This window comes from Falco biarmicus, chromosome 6 (genome assembly GCF_023638135.1).
Source record: "Falco biarmicus isolate bFalBia1 chromosome 6, bFalBia1.pri, whole genome shotgun sequence".
Taxonomy (NCBI): Eukaryota; Metazoa; Chordata; class Aves; order Falconiformes; family Falconidae; genus Falco; species Falco biarmicus.
This window is the reverse complement of record NC_079293.1, coordinates 8,776,016-8,789,312: the sequence shown is the minus strand read 5'-3', so window position 1 is coordinate 8,789,312 and position 13,297 is coordinate 8,776,016. Positions and strand designations below refer to the sequence as shown.

Sequence of the window (13,297 nt, the reverse complement as noted above, 5' to 3'; positions counted from 1 at the left end):
GTTGCCTCCTGTGATTGAAAGTCTGTTTAGAGATAATATCGGAAACCACATTCTCTAAGGAAGGTGGTGTCTCCAATGATCTGAGAAGCCTTATTAAAGAACAACCTTTTCTTGACTTCCAGTGTGAAGAACGTTGGTATCTTTTATAAGAGTTCGATGATGCTACATGCCAAGTGATGATCAGTATACAAATACTTTTGCTATGGGGATCTTTAGCTTTCATTTAAACTTGTAACTTCACTACACTATTTGGTTCAGAAAGACCAAGACAACTGAAAGCGGATTAACTTAATAAAAAGTAGAACTCTACCAAGCTCCACTACATGTATACTAAGAGTTATTTCCTTAACTTTTTCTGTATGTACACAGGTTCCAGCTTCTCTACCATCACACGAATGTCTTGGTATCAAAGGAAGAGTTTATACGATGCTAAAGCAAATAGGCAGTGGTGGATCAAGTAAGGTAAGATGCTCTTTTTTTTTTTCCTTTTAGACAGTCATGCATTTACACAGTAGTTATATTATAAACATACGTGTTGAAGTCTTCTAATGAGTGCCCAGTACTGACACATACAATATGTCTGAGTGACCTAGAGTTTCTAGGAATTTATTGTTTTAATGCTATGCTTAGACTTTATCCCTCATGGATGCAGAAGAAACATATTTATGGCCCTTTGTACCTCCTTTTAATTTTGTTTCATGTTTGCATATGCAGGAACTGACAGAACCAAAGTGGTACTGAGCAATCAAGCTGTGTGCTTTCTTATGACACATCCAGACTGTTTCTTCCATCACAAGAGATGGGAAATTTAGTTTTAAATGTTGCAATACTTAAAATCATAGAATAGTTTTGGTTGGAAAGGACCTTTTAAAGGTCATCTAGTCCAACCACCCTGCAATGAGCAGGGACATCTTCAACTAGATCAGGTTGTTCAGAGCCCCGTCCAGCCTGACCTTGAAGGTTTTTGGGGCTGGGGCATCTACCACCTCTGGGTAACCTGTTGCAGTGTTTCGCTATCCTCATTGTAAAAAAAAATTCTTCCTTGTATCTAGTCTAAATATACCCTCCTTCAGTTTAAAACAATTACCCCTTGTCCTATCACAACAGGCCCTGCTAAAAAGTCTGTTCCCATCTTTCTTACAAGCCCTTTTTAGGTACTGGGAGGCTGCTGTAAGGTCTCTCTGCAGCCTTCTCTTCTCCAGGCTGAACAACCCCAACTCTCAGCCTGTCTTCATAGGAGAGGTATTCTAGCCTCTGGTCTTTTTGTGGCCCTCCTCTTCTGGACTCTCTCCAGCAGGTCCGTGTCCATGTGTTGAGGGCCCTGGAGCTGAATGCGTTACTCCAGGTGGGGTCTCTTGAGTGGAGTAGAGGGGGAGAATCAAGTCTCTTGATCTGCTGGCCGTATTTCTTTAGAATCCAGCTCAAGATACAGTTGGTCTTCCGGGCTGTGAGTGCACACTGCCAGCTCCTGTCCAGCTTTTCATCAGTACCCCCAAGTCCTTCTCAGCAGGGCTGCTTTCAATCCCTTCATCTGCCAGCCTGTGTTTATACCTGGGGTTGCACCGACCCACGTGCAGGACCTTGCACTTGGCCTTGTTGAACCTCATGAGGTCAACACAGGCCCACTTGAGCTTGTCCAGGTCTCTCTGGATGGCATCCCTTTCCCTCAGGTGTGACAACTGCACCACTCAGCTTGGTGTTATCCGTAAACGCGCTGAGGGTGCACTTGATCCCACTATGCCATTGATGAAGATATTAAATGGTACTGGTCCCAGTATGGACCCCAAGGGACACTGTTTGTCACTGGTCTCTGTCTGAACGTTGAGCAGTTGACCACCGCCCTCTGGATGTGACCAACCAATTCCTCATCCACCGAACAGTCCACCCGTCAAATCCATCTCTCTCCAATTAAGGGAGAAGAATGTTTTGGGGGGACCATGTCAAAGGCCTCACAGAAGTCCAGATAGGTGACATCAGTCACTCTTCCCTTGTCCACTGATGCAGTCACTCCATCATAAAAGGCTGCTGGGTTGGTCAGGCAGGACTTGCCCTCGGTGAAGCCACGCTGGCTGCCTCGAATTGCCTCTCTGTTGTCCATGTGCCTTGCCATAGCTTCTAGGAGGATTTGTTCCATGCTTTTCCTAGGCACAGATGTGAGGCTGACAGGTTGGTACCTCCCAGGGTTCTCCTTTCTACCCCTTTTAAACATGGGTGCAATGTTTCCCTTTTTCCAGTCACCAGGGACTTTACGTGACTGCCATGACTTCTCAGATATCATGGAGAATGGCTTGGCAGCTACATCAGCCAGTTCCCTCAGGACTCTGGGATGCGTCTTGTCAGGTCCCATAGACATAAGTATGTTCAGGTTCTTGAGGTGGTCTTGGACCTCATCTCTTACAGAGGGAGGGACTTTGCTCCTCCAGTCCCCGTCTTGTGGTCCACCCACTTGAGAGGTGTGGGAAGAGAGGTTGCCAGTGAAGACTGAGGCAAAAAAGTTAAGAATCTAACATGATTCTGTTAATCCAGAGAGCAACACATTGAAAAGAATAACAGAATAAAATAGAGTATTTCAGTTGCAAGAGACCCACAACAATTATCTAGTCCAACTGCCTGACCATTTCAGGGCTGATGAAATGTTAAAACATGTTAAGGGCATTGTCCAGATGTCTCTTAATCACTGACAGGCTTGGGGCATCACCAGCTCTCTAGAAAGCCTATTCCAGTTGACCACTCTCTTGGTAAAGAAATGCTTCCTGGTGTCCAGCCTAACCCTCCCTGATGCAGTTTTGAACAATTCCTATGCATCCTATCACTGGACAGCAGGGACATCTTGTGTCTGGCATTACTCTGTTCTAGTTGCAGAATCCAGCTTTTGGACTTGCTAAACTTCATGCCATTGATTTCCCAGTGCTCAGACTTATCTAGATCCCACTGCGAGGCCTCCTGTCCCTCAAAGGGAGTTAATAGTACCTTCCAGTTTGGAATCATCAGCGAACTTATGGTGTATTCAACTCCTGCATCAGATCACTGATAAATACATTGAACAGAACTGGCCCTAGAATTGAACCCTGAGGAACATCACTGGTGACTGGTCACCAGCCAGATGTAGCCCCATTCACTGCAACTGTTTGAGCTCGGCCACTGAGCCAGTTCTTCACCCAGTGCACTGAACCCACTCATTCCGCAGTTGGACAACTTGTCCAGAAGGATGCTGTGAGGGACAGTATCAAAAGCTTTATTAAAATCCGTAAGAACTACATTCGCTGCTTTCTCTTCGTACACTAGGTGGGTGACCCTATCGTAGCAGGATATCGAATTAGTTAAACAGGACTTTCCCTTTGTGAATCCATGTTGACTGTGCCCGATTATTGCCTTGTCCTTTAAACAGCAATCGATAGCACCCAGTACGATCTTGTCCAGAATTTTTCCAGGAACTGAGGTTAGGCTAACAGGTCTGTAGTTCCCTGAGTCTTCCCTCGTGCCCTGGTAAACTGGGATAACATTGGCTAGCTTCCAGTCAGCAGGGCCCTCCAGGAAGAATAGCTTCCTTGTTGGCAGTGTACAATCGCAGAGCAAGGTAGGGTGGAAGGGGCCTCTGCATGTCACTTGGTCCAATGGTCTGATTAAAGCAAGGCTGGAATAGGGCAGGTTTCTTGTGGCCTTTTGCAATAGAGTTTTGAATATCACCAAGGATGGAGATTTCACAGCCTCTCTGGACAACCTACTCCCCTGTTCGACTACATGATGGTGGAAGAAAATTTCCTGACATCTAATCAGATTTTCCTTATTAGCTATGCTTATTGCCTCTCATACTTTGATGGCTCAGGAGTCTTTTTCATACTTTCCTTTTAAATAGCTGAAGACAGCAATAAGTTTCCTTGTAGCATTCTTGCCTGAAGTGTGAATGGACTCAGTGCTCTCAAACTTTTCTCCTGTGCCATGTGGTTTAGCCTCCAAATCATTTTGGTGTGTTGAAATGGATGTGCAGTGGCAGGTCAATTCCTTTTCTCTGTGGGAGGTGTTTTGCATTCTCCATCCTTGGAACACTTCAGATTTGTGATCAAATATACCTAGTGAAATACAGTATGGTACCAGGATGGTTTCTGATAGAGGTAACTGGTGGCTTCTTTAGGTTTTCTTCAGGCTGACTTGTATGAAGTTCTCTAAATTTGGTGTTGTTGCTTCCTTTTGAAAAGGTAGGCTTTTTCTTAGAAAGAGATTCGGGCTGTGGTGAAATGGACTGTAGTAAGACAGAATACTGGTTGGAGGGTTGAATGAAGTTATTCATGGGTACTATGTTGCAGGTGTTTCAAGTACTGAATGAGAAGAAGCAGCTGTATGCTGTCAAATATGTGAACCTAGAGGAAGCTGATCAACAGACTGTTGAGAGCTATAAGAATGAAATTGCTCATTTGAATAAACTGCAGCGACATAGCGATAAGATCATTCGCCTTTATGACTAGTGAGTAAACACTAATTTTATTAAAGCACTATCTTTATATAAAAAGTCGCCTTACATTTTAACAGAAGTATATTTATTTTTTAGTGAAATTACTGATCATCATATCTACATGGTAATGGAGTGTGGAAATATTGACCTCAATAGCTGGCTTAAAAAGAAAAAAAACATCGATCCATTGGAACGAAAGAGCTATTGGAAAAATATGCTGGAAGCTGTTCATACAATCCATGAATATGGTATTCTTAAATAATTCTAGGTATTTGTATAGGTTATATGGCAGAGATAATATGAATGTATTTAAGTTTTGGAGGCGGTGCTGCTCTTCGGTGTAAGCCTAGTAATCTTCAAAGATTCCTGTATTATGAAAAAAATTTTAGAGAAACAAAAGATGACAGTAAACTTGATGCAGAAGGTAGACTATCTTTGGTAACTCAAAGGGATCTCTAAGTATCACTGCTGCATAATGTTTTGTTTCCTTGCAACAACCAGGAAATCTTTTCTGTATTGGAATACACTGCATACTTCTAACACTACACTTCTAGTACTACTTGTTCTCAGACTCTTTTTAGCCACTCATCTTCTCCAAAGAAGCTTTGACATTAATGACAGCTTTTACACAGCTCTGTCATCTTTATTTTGACATAGTGCTTCAGCTTTTTCTCATAGTTCTTCAGGACTTTCATCTTTACCTATGTAACTGAAGTGCATGCATCTGTATTCTGTTTCCTCTATATATACCATAAAGGAGAGAGCAGATTTGGATCCTTTCCGTATTTCAGAAAAGACTGGAGACCTGTACATGTAGCAGAGACCATCAACTCCTAACAGCACAAGGACACTAGAACATTCAGTAATACAGAAAACCAGCAAAACATGTTAAAACACAGGCTACATACTACATGTGTCCTTGAAACAAGCAATTTTGCAAAATATTAGATGGATTGGTTGATTATATGGATAAGCAACACTCATAATAAATCACATAAGTAGTGGTTGTGAGGTCAGTCATTTGTAATCCTTGGTGAGTGATTCCTTTGAGATCAGGAAGAAAACACCAGACTAAGCAATATAATTCTTCTAAAGTGCTGCTTAGCTGATGCTTTAAGAGAAAGCTACAGGAGTGACCAGGCCACTGAATTGCTCTGCAGTAGCAGTTCAGTACGGCATTGTGCACATACGGCTAGAGGGCCTGTCCCTAACTGACAGAAACTATTCAGCTCAAGTCACTTGAATCTATTCTGGGGTGCCTGCAGAATAAGTAATATTATTTCTATATATCTTATGTATATTTATATATAGATAGATAAAATTTAAATATCTTAATATGTATATAAAAAAATAAGTTTGAATAAGTAATAATTCAAACTACAAACTCATGCAAGGCTTAACTGTTGAAAAAAGAAATGGAAACACTTATGAAATCTGCAAAAAGTAATTTAGTTTAGGCTGGGTAAAGCTGATCTGCACCTCCTCTCTGAGCAAGGCTAATGGGAATTGAGCAATAAACCCCCCTATAGTAGTAACTTGGATTGACTAAACCTTGATTGACTTAAACGTTTTTCTTTCTTTTTTACAGGCATTATTCACAGTGATCTGAAACCAGCAAACTTCCTGATAGTTGACGGAATGTTAAAACTGATTGACTTTGGCATTGCAAACCAAATGCAGCCAGATGTGACAAGCATCGTTAAAGATTCTCAGGTGAAATACTTCTGGAAAATCGGTGTACACTTTTCTGTGAAGTACTAGAATAGTTGTGGTTGTTGTTTATTGTAGTAACTTAAATGAATACTGAGACTTTATGCTGAATGGTTTTATAAGTATATATAAATATTCATATACATTATTTTTTACATCATTTTGTTGAACAGAATTAACAATGGCCTTCAGCCTTAGAAACAAAATTTCAAGATGCTTTTCAGTGCTTTGAGATAAAAATCTAACTTTCTATCAAGTGAGTTAAATTAAGTACATGCTTCACTTAAATGACTGTTTTGTATTTTTGTGGCTAGGTTGGCACAATGAATTACATGCCACCGGAAGCAATAAAGGATCTCTCTTCCTATGGAGAAAATGGGAAATCTCGCTCTAAGGTAACATAGGATCTTTTTTCTTCTGTTCCTTTCATGTTTAGGAGAAAGTAATCCAGGCATATATGTTAAAACTTAATTTTCGTAATCTTCTGCTGAAATCAGAACAGAAGGGAATTCATTGTGCCGTGATGGTGGGCAGAGTTTGAAGGCTAAGCTTATTCCTTTCAGCCACCTAAAAGCATTTTGCAGATGGTGTTTAGAAAAATTAGAAAAAAAAAAGTGCTGAATGAGTAAAATTGAAAGCAAAACAGATATTCAGGTTTGGGTGTTGGAGGAGCTGAGAATAGTGTAATATCTAAACTAATAAATGTAAAAATAATTTAAAATCTTTCTATGGAGCAGTATAAGTCTTCTGCTGTTATCAGTGTGATTGGCATTGAACAGCAATATAGCGTACAGTGAGTGAAATGCACGCAGCCTTTTGGATATTGGAGGCTGTACTGATGATTAATGTTACAAAAATCTGAGCATCTTAATGGTTCACTGTACTGTGCATCTCTGACAAGTCCTTTGCGCTGAAATCACTCCAGGCTTAGTGTTTCTGGGAGGATCTGCCGTGGAGTCAAGTGCGAGAATCATTCCTTAATCACTTGGTTGCCTGTTGTGCTACTTACGACTTCTTGTTTCAGCTTCGTTCTGCCAAAAATTGGTGGAGGTCTTATGGTACTGTTAGCTGCTACACAGCTATGTCTTGGCATTCTGCATAAACAACTGGCTTAGAAATCTTTTTCTGAAAGCCAGGAAACTTGCTTTCTGATGTAAACCATTGTTGGTGTGTTTGCTTAAACAACAAGATATGACAATGACACAAGCATCAGTGTATTTCTTAATTCTTTTAAGCAAGTGGCAGGTTTTAAAAGAAATGAGTGGTACCTAATAAGTGTTAAAAGATGATAAAATGAAGTCTAGTATTTCAGGGGACATGTACGAGTTCTGCGTATCCTATTAGTTTTTCTATGCTAGAGAGTACTATGTATTGTAGAACTTGTTATAACTTTACCAGGGCAATGGAATGTGATTTTTAAGGAAAGTACTGAAGGAAAACAATTTCACGTTGGCAGTCAAACTTCATTTAAGGGGTACATAGTTTTGTAAAAGAAGTATTAAAATCTGTATTCATATCTACATGTACATACATACTTAAAAGATTGTGACTCTTTAACAGCTGAATGGATGTATTATGATGTAGTAAAACAATTAAAACACAATCTAGTCTTTCCAAACACAGAATGTTTTGTAGATGGATTTCTTTTGTTAAGGATGATACTTTCAACATTTTTTACATTTTTAAAAATTGCATGGAAAGTGCAGACTTGTTCTGGAGCTCAGCTCACTTAAGTAAAAGTCTAAGCATTGTGCTGGGCTGTCTGTGTGCTGCTTTCCCCACCTCCCTTTTCCCCGCTCCCCCAATCTTATGTGCTTCCTCTTCAACAAGACAAGTGGAAAGTTCTCCTCTAAGGAACAGTTCAGGTGTGGTCGTAGAAATCTGGATCTGAATCCTTTTAAACCCGGAAGAACTGAACTGTGGCTTCCTGCTTTGGGAACGTAGCTGTGATGTCTCACTGGTTTCTGGGTTGGATTAATTTAGTATGCTTTTATTTGTATTTACTCAATCTGAAATTAGAATCCTGCTGTTTGACTTAAGGACAACATTTAACTTTAAGTTCAAGTAAATTGATTTTCAAAGATAATTAATAAAAGTAGTTTTGTTATGAAATAAGGGTGAATGAAGTCACATCTCTGTCTTGGTAGATAATGGCATGCTGTCTTGGTGATGTATGTTAGTTACTAATATCTGTTATCCAATGTAAAATAGATATAGTTAAGCAAAATTACTGTACAACTATATGATAAATTGACTGAGTCTTTCCTAAGAGAGGAGTAATCTTGATTTTATTTTTTTTATTAGATAAGTCCCAAAAGTGATGTGTGGTCATTGGGATGCATTTTGTACTGTATGACATATGGAAGGACTCCATTTCAACATATAACAAATCCAATTAATAAACTGCATGCTATTGTTGATCCTAGCTATGAAATAGAATTTCCTGATATTGCTGAGAAGGATCTTCAAGATGTGCTAAAGGTAACTGTCTGTTAAGATTAGTTTATGTTAATGATTCAAATAATGGCAATTTCTTTTTTTAAAGTGTATTTTCTTAAACTTAATGAGTTGTGCTTGAGAAACTTTTTTCACAAATAGATGGCTCAGTGCTATTTGTAGTAACAGACCTTATTTGAAAAGACTACTTATGAAGCTAGAGCTACTTCATTTAGTTTTCTTATTAAAAGTCTATTTTCAGCTCAGTAGCAAATAAACTAGTAAATATTTACTAGATTTTTTATTTTTTTTTTAAAAGCAGTCAGACAATGTCTTTGGCTGAATAACCTGAAGTAAATACAGTAGCTCTTGTACTTGCCATCCTTGTCCTTCACTATGCGTATCTGCCTGCTTTTGAAACTTGGCCTATGCTTTTACTCAAGCCCTAATTGTGTTGCTCAGCAGGTAACAAACTGAAATCCAGAAACATTTGTCTCCTTTCAAATCTGTGTCATTCAGAATAAAACAATACTGTAGGTTCTGGTCTTCATGTCCTCTGACATTTGTTGCTTAAGTAAAACAGGATACCAAACTTCACTCTGAAGATAACTGCTAATGAAGGCAATTAGGTTAATCTGTTACCGTACTGAGTTGAGTCTAAGTTTGTAGTTTAGCAGTAAGAAGTTCTGACATGCATCTACCAGGTCTTTTAAAGGTCCTCACTCTTAATTCTTAAGAAAATCCTGAATTTATAGGTAAAGCATTCTTTTTCTTTTTCTGTTTGCAGCGCTGTTTAGTAAGAAATCCTAAACAAAGAATATCAGTTTCAGAGTTGCTGGTACATCCCTATGTTCAAATTCAAAGTCACTGTCAAACAGGTACATTTACTTTAAAACATGTTTTTATTAAAAGTATAATTCTGTTTAAGAAGACAAAATGCTTTACTCGTATGTACTTTTCAATTGCTGGTGTAACAATGTATTTTTTTTGGTGCCTGTGTGTATTCTGGGAAAGACTGTAGTGTTTTAATTTTTAAACCTCTTACAAACTGCACTGCTACCTTATACATAGTTGTATACAACTTCAGCTTCATTCAATTAACTGCAGGTGTTGCAAATGCAAAAGGAACAACAGAGGAAATGAAACGTATCCTTGGCCAGCTTGTTGACTTGAATTCTCCCAACTCTATTTCTAGAGCTGCTCGGGTAAGTACATTTTCTATTTTGTGTAGTAGTACATGTTCATGCAAACAAAGTTAGAATGTTTGGTAGTAGAAGCTGAAAGGATACATCTATCAAAGCTGTAACCACAGCTGGAAAGGCATTACGCACTGTAGTGGGTTTTTTGCAAGCACGTGGAATCTCTCTACGTCCTCCCGAATGGGAAGGGTTGAAAGGATGATGGTAATCTTGATTTTAGCTTTTTTTCCTTTCCACTTCCCAGTATATCTGTACTGCTTTATTTTCAAATCACCCACTGCCCTAGCATCTCTTTCCTAAAACAGTACTTACAGTGCTGCTTTACTTTTCAACTGCCCAAGAACTGTAGTAGGTCTTCTAATTTAAGAACCATCATTATGAAAAAATTATCTAAATCTGTCAAGTGTGCAAGCTTTTAGACTGCAGCTGTTCTTACTTCCAGGAAACTGATTAACTGTTAATGCATTGCTATGTGTAAATTAGTCCCTGTATGTTGAAATAGTCCAGCCTCTCTATTTACTGCCTGAAGGACAAGCTTGATAACTCTTCAATGATTCAATTCTTTCCATCATCTCTCAGAAGAGGTGATGGTGATCAAATCAATAACAAGTTGAGATGGAACGCAAAGCTGCTTTCATGGGGAGGAAAGCAAATTCAGTATGCATAGAGTAAATCTAAAGAAGTTGGCTTACACTTTACACTGCTAGTTGTACCTGACCTTTTTAAGTATGAGGTGAACAAGAGATTATTCTTAATGTGATGTGGCTATGTTTGTGGCCACTGATTTTCCTGTCGCTTATAAATGTTGCTCACTGTGAGCATGCAAATACCTCTTTTCTTCCATGCTAATGTTTCTACATCAGAGACAATTAATGGACTAAACTTTGCTTTAAATGTTGGTAATTAGGTTGTTTTCAGCCAGCTTGTGAAGCTCTATACCTTTGCTCATGCTGCTAAATCAGAGTTTGTGTTTTCTGGGAGGTGCTACGTTGCACTACAACTGGTACAACTAAGCTGTCTTGGTTTTTTTATGATAGAAAAAATTTAGCATGGAGGTTGGAATATTTCAGTATGTGGTAACTTCAAGTGGTAATATTACAAAGATATAGTTTGAATCAGTGTGCAATACAACTGTGTTCACCTGAATGCTTGTGTTTTTATTAACTTTCAGACTTTATATGAACAGTGCAACAGTGGTAAAAGTCTTGATGTATCAGCATTTGCAAAACCTGGGAGTCAAAAATCACGGACAACAAAATGATGTACTACTCAGGATAAACAGATGTCTGGTTGGTTCAAAAAATACATTGTGCTGCTGGCTTTTAAAAGGACACTCAGCATAAAGTTCACATTTTTAAATGTTCTTTCTGTTGCCTAATACTGCAGATCATTAAAAAAATTTAACTGAACACTTTTCAATGTGGGCTGTTTCACTGTTTGCTTGCCACTTGGATTGAACAATGGAAAATGCTAGTTGATGATTATGATCATTGAAACTTAGAAAATGCTACAGTGTTTGGAATACAAAAACGTGTATGAGAATCTTCAAGCTCTTATGTCCTGAAGCTAAAAAGTAGTAGTTCATAAAATGATAATAGATGTACGTAACGCAGATATCTCTTGAAATATCTCCTATGACATGAACACATAGTATTATGCTGTTTTGCCTTTGACAACAAGCACTTGTGTTCAGCTTTGATCATAACTAAGGAAATAAGTACCCTGTTTATATAAGCAGTGATGGTATTGTTACATACATGTGAAGATTATCCCGTCTTTGACCTGTTTCTACTAAGTGGCATGGTACAACAGTCAGTGCTGTTCTGAAGTTATATAAATAAAATGGCTTTTCCTCTATTAAAAATGCTATTATATAAATCAAATATGCTTTTCAAAATTCTAAGTAGAAAATCCATTAATATTTATGATGGTTGGAAATCACTAATTTGGATTTTGAAAAGCATTAATACTAAGCTCTCTGAAACGCACTGAATCACAGAATGATTGGGGTGGGAAGGGACCTCTGGAGATCATCTAGTTCAGCCCCCTGCTAAAGCAGGTTCTCCTAGAGCAGGTTCTACAGGATCACATCAAGGTTTTTGAATGTCTCTAGCGAAGGAGACTCCCTGGCCTCTCTGGGCAGCCTGTTCCAGTGCTCTGTTGCCCTTAAAGTGAAGAAATTCTTTCTCATTCAGTTGCAACTACTTGTGTTGCAGTTTGTGCCCGTTGCCCCTTGTCCTGTTGCTGGGCACCACTGCAAGGAGCCTGGCCCCGTCCTCTGGACACTCGCCCTTAAGGTATCTGTAGACATTGACCAGATCCCCTCCCAGTCTTCTCCTCTCCAGGCTACACAGCCCTGGCTCTCTCGGCCTTTCCTCACAAGGGAGATGCTCCAGTCCCCTCACCATCTTCATAGCCCCCCGCTGGGCCCTCTCCAGCAGTTCCCTGTCTCCCTTGAACTGGGGAGCCCAGAACTGGACACAGCACCCCAGGTGTGGCCTCACCAGGGCAAGCAGAGGAGGGGGGCAGGGAATAACCACCCTTGACCTGCTGGGCACACCGTTCCTAATCCCCCCCAGGGTGATCCCATTGCCCTTCTTGGCCACCAGGACACACAGCTGGTTCATGGGCAGCTTGCTGTCCCCCAGAACCCCCAGGCCCTTCTCCGCAGAGCTGCCTTCCAGCAGGTCACCCCTGGCCTGTGCTGGTGCATGGGGTTGTCCCTCCCCAGGTGCAGGACCTTACACTTGCCTTTGTTGAGCTTCATTAGGTTCCTCTCCTCCCAGCTCTCCAGCCTGCCCAGGTGTCACTGAATGGCAGCGCAGCCTCCTGGTGTGTCAGCCACTCCTCCCAGCTCTGTACCATCAGCAAACCTGCTGAGGGTGCGCTCTCTCCCTCCATCCAGCTCATGAATAAATTGAACCAGACTGGACCCAGTACTGACCCCTGGGGAACACCACTAGCTACAGGCCTCCAGCTGGATTCTGTGCTGCTGATCACAACCCTCTGAGCTCTGCTATTCAACTAGTTCTCAAATCAGTGTTAAATTTTTTTTTTTTAAATATCTTGCATTCAGTTTCATGACAGCTGCTATGCTGTTCTTGGATACCTTCTAAAATGTGGAGCTTATCAGCTCTTTATCTTGATCAAGTATTTTGAATTAGCCTGTTTTGCTTTTCCTTCATAATAGCCCTTCATGTAAAGTGCCAAACTTCATTATTAAAGTAGCTCTTTCCTTGTTTATCTCTGTGAATCAAGCGTACGATGTACTTCTTGATCAGGGATGGGAAAAGTCGAAGGTCAGCGCTAGGGAAGCTTTGCTTGATAATTTCAGCCTTTTATATTACAGAGTTCATGTTATCTTAGCTTCAGACAGGCATTGAAATATTCGGAACTCTTGGATAGTTTTTGTAATTTGTGTTTGTTTGGATAACTGATATTGCAAAAAGGTATTGTAATGTAATCCTTCTCAAAGGTCTAATGTGAGGGAGTTTTGTTGTTC

The 13,297-nt window shown here is 40.0% G+C and overlaps 1 protein-coding gene across 1 annotated transcript in view; it reads left to right on the top strand.

Moving 5' to 3' along the window:
* Positions 1-11,204, top strand: part of TTK (TTK protein kinase) — a 32,941-nt gene extending 21,737 nt beyond the window's left edge. The window contains exons 14-22 of the mRNA XM_056344820.1: positions 370-462; positions 4,305-4,462; positions 4,547-4,698; positions 6,039-6,163; positions 6,475-6,555; positions 8,465-8,641; positions 9,384-9,474; positions 9,704-9,801; positions 10,967-11,204. Of these exons, the coding sequence (XP_056200795.1) occupies positions 370-462; positions 4,305-4,462; positions 4,547-4,698; positions 6,039-6,163; positions 6,475-6,555; positions 8,465-8,641; positions 9,384-9,474; positions 9,704-9,801; positions 10,967-11,056 (1,065 nt within the window). The 3' untranslated portion in view covers positions 11,057-11,204. The remainder of the gene's footprint in view (positions 1-369; positions 463-4,304; positions 4,463-4,546; positions 4,699-6,038; positions 6,164-6,474; positions 6,556-8,464; positions 8,642-9,383; positions 9,475-9,703; positions 9,802-10,966) is intronic.
* The last annotated feature ends 2,093 nt before the right edge of the window (positions 11,205-13,297 follow it).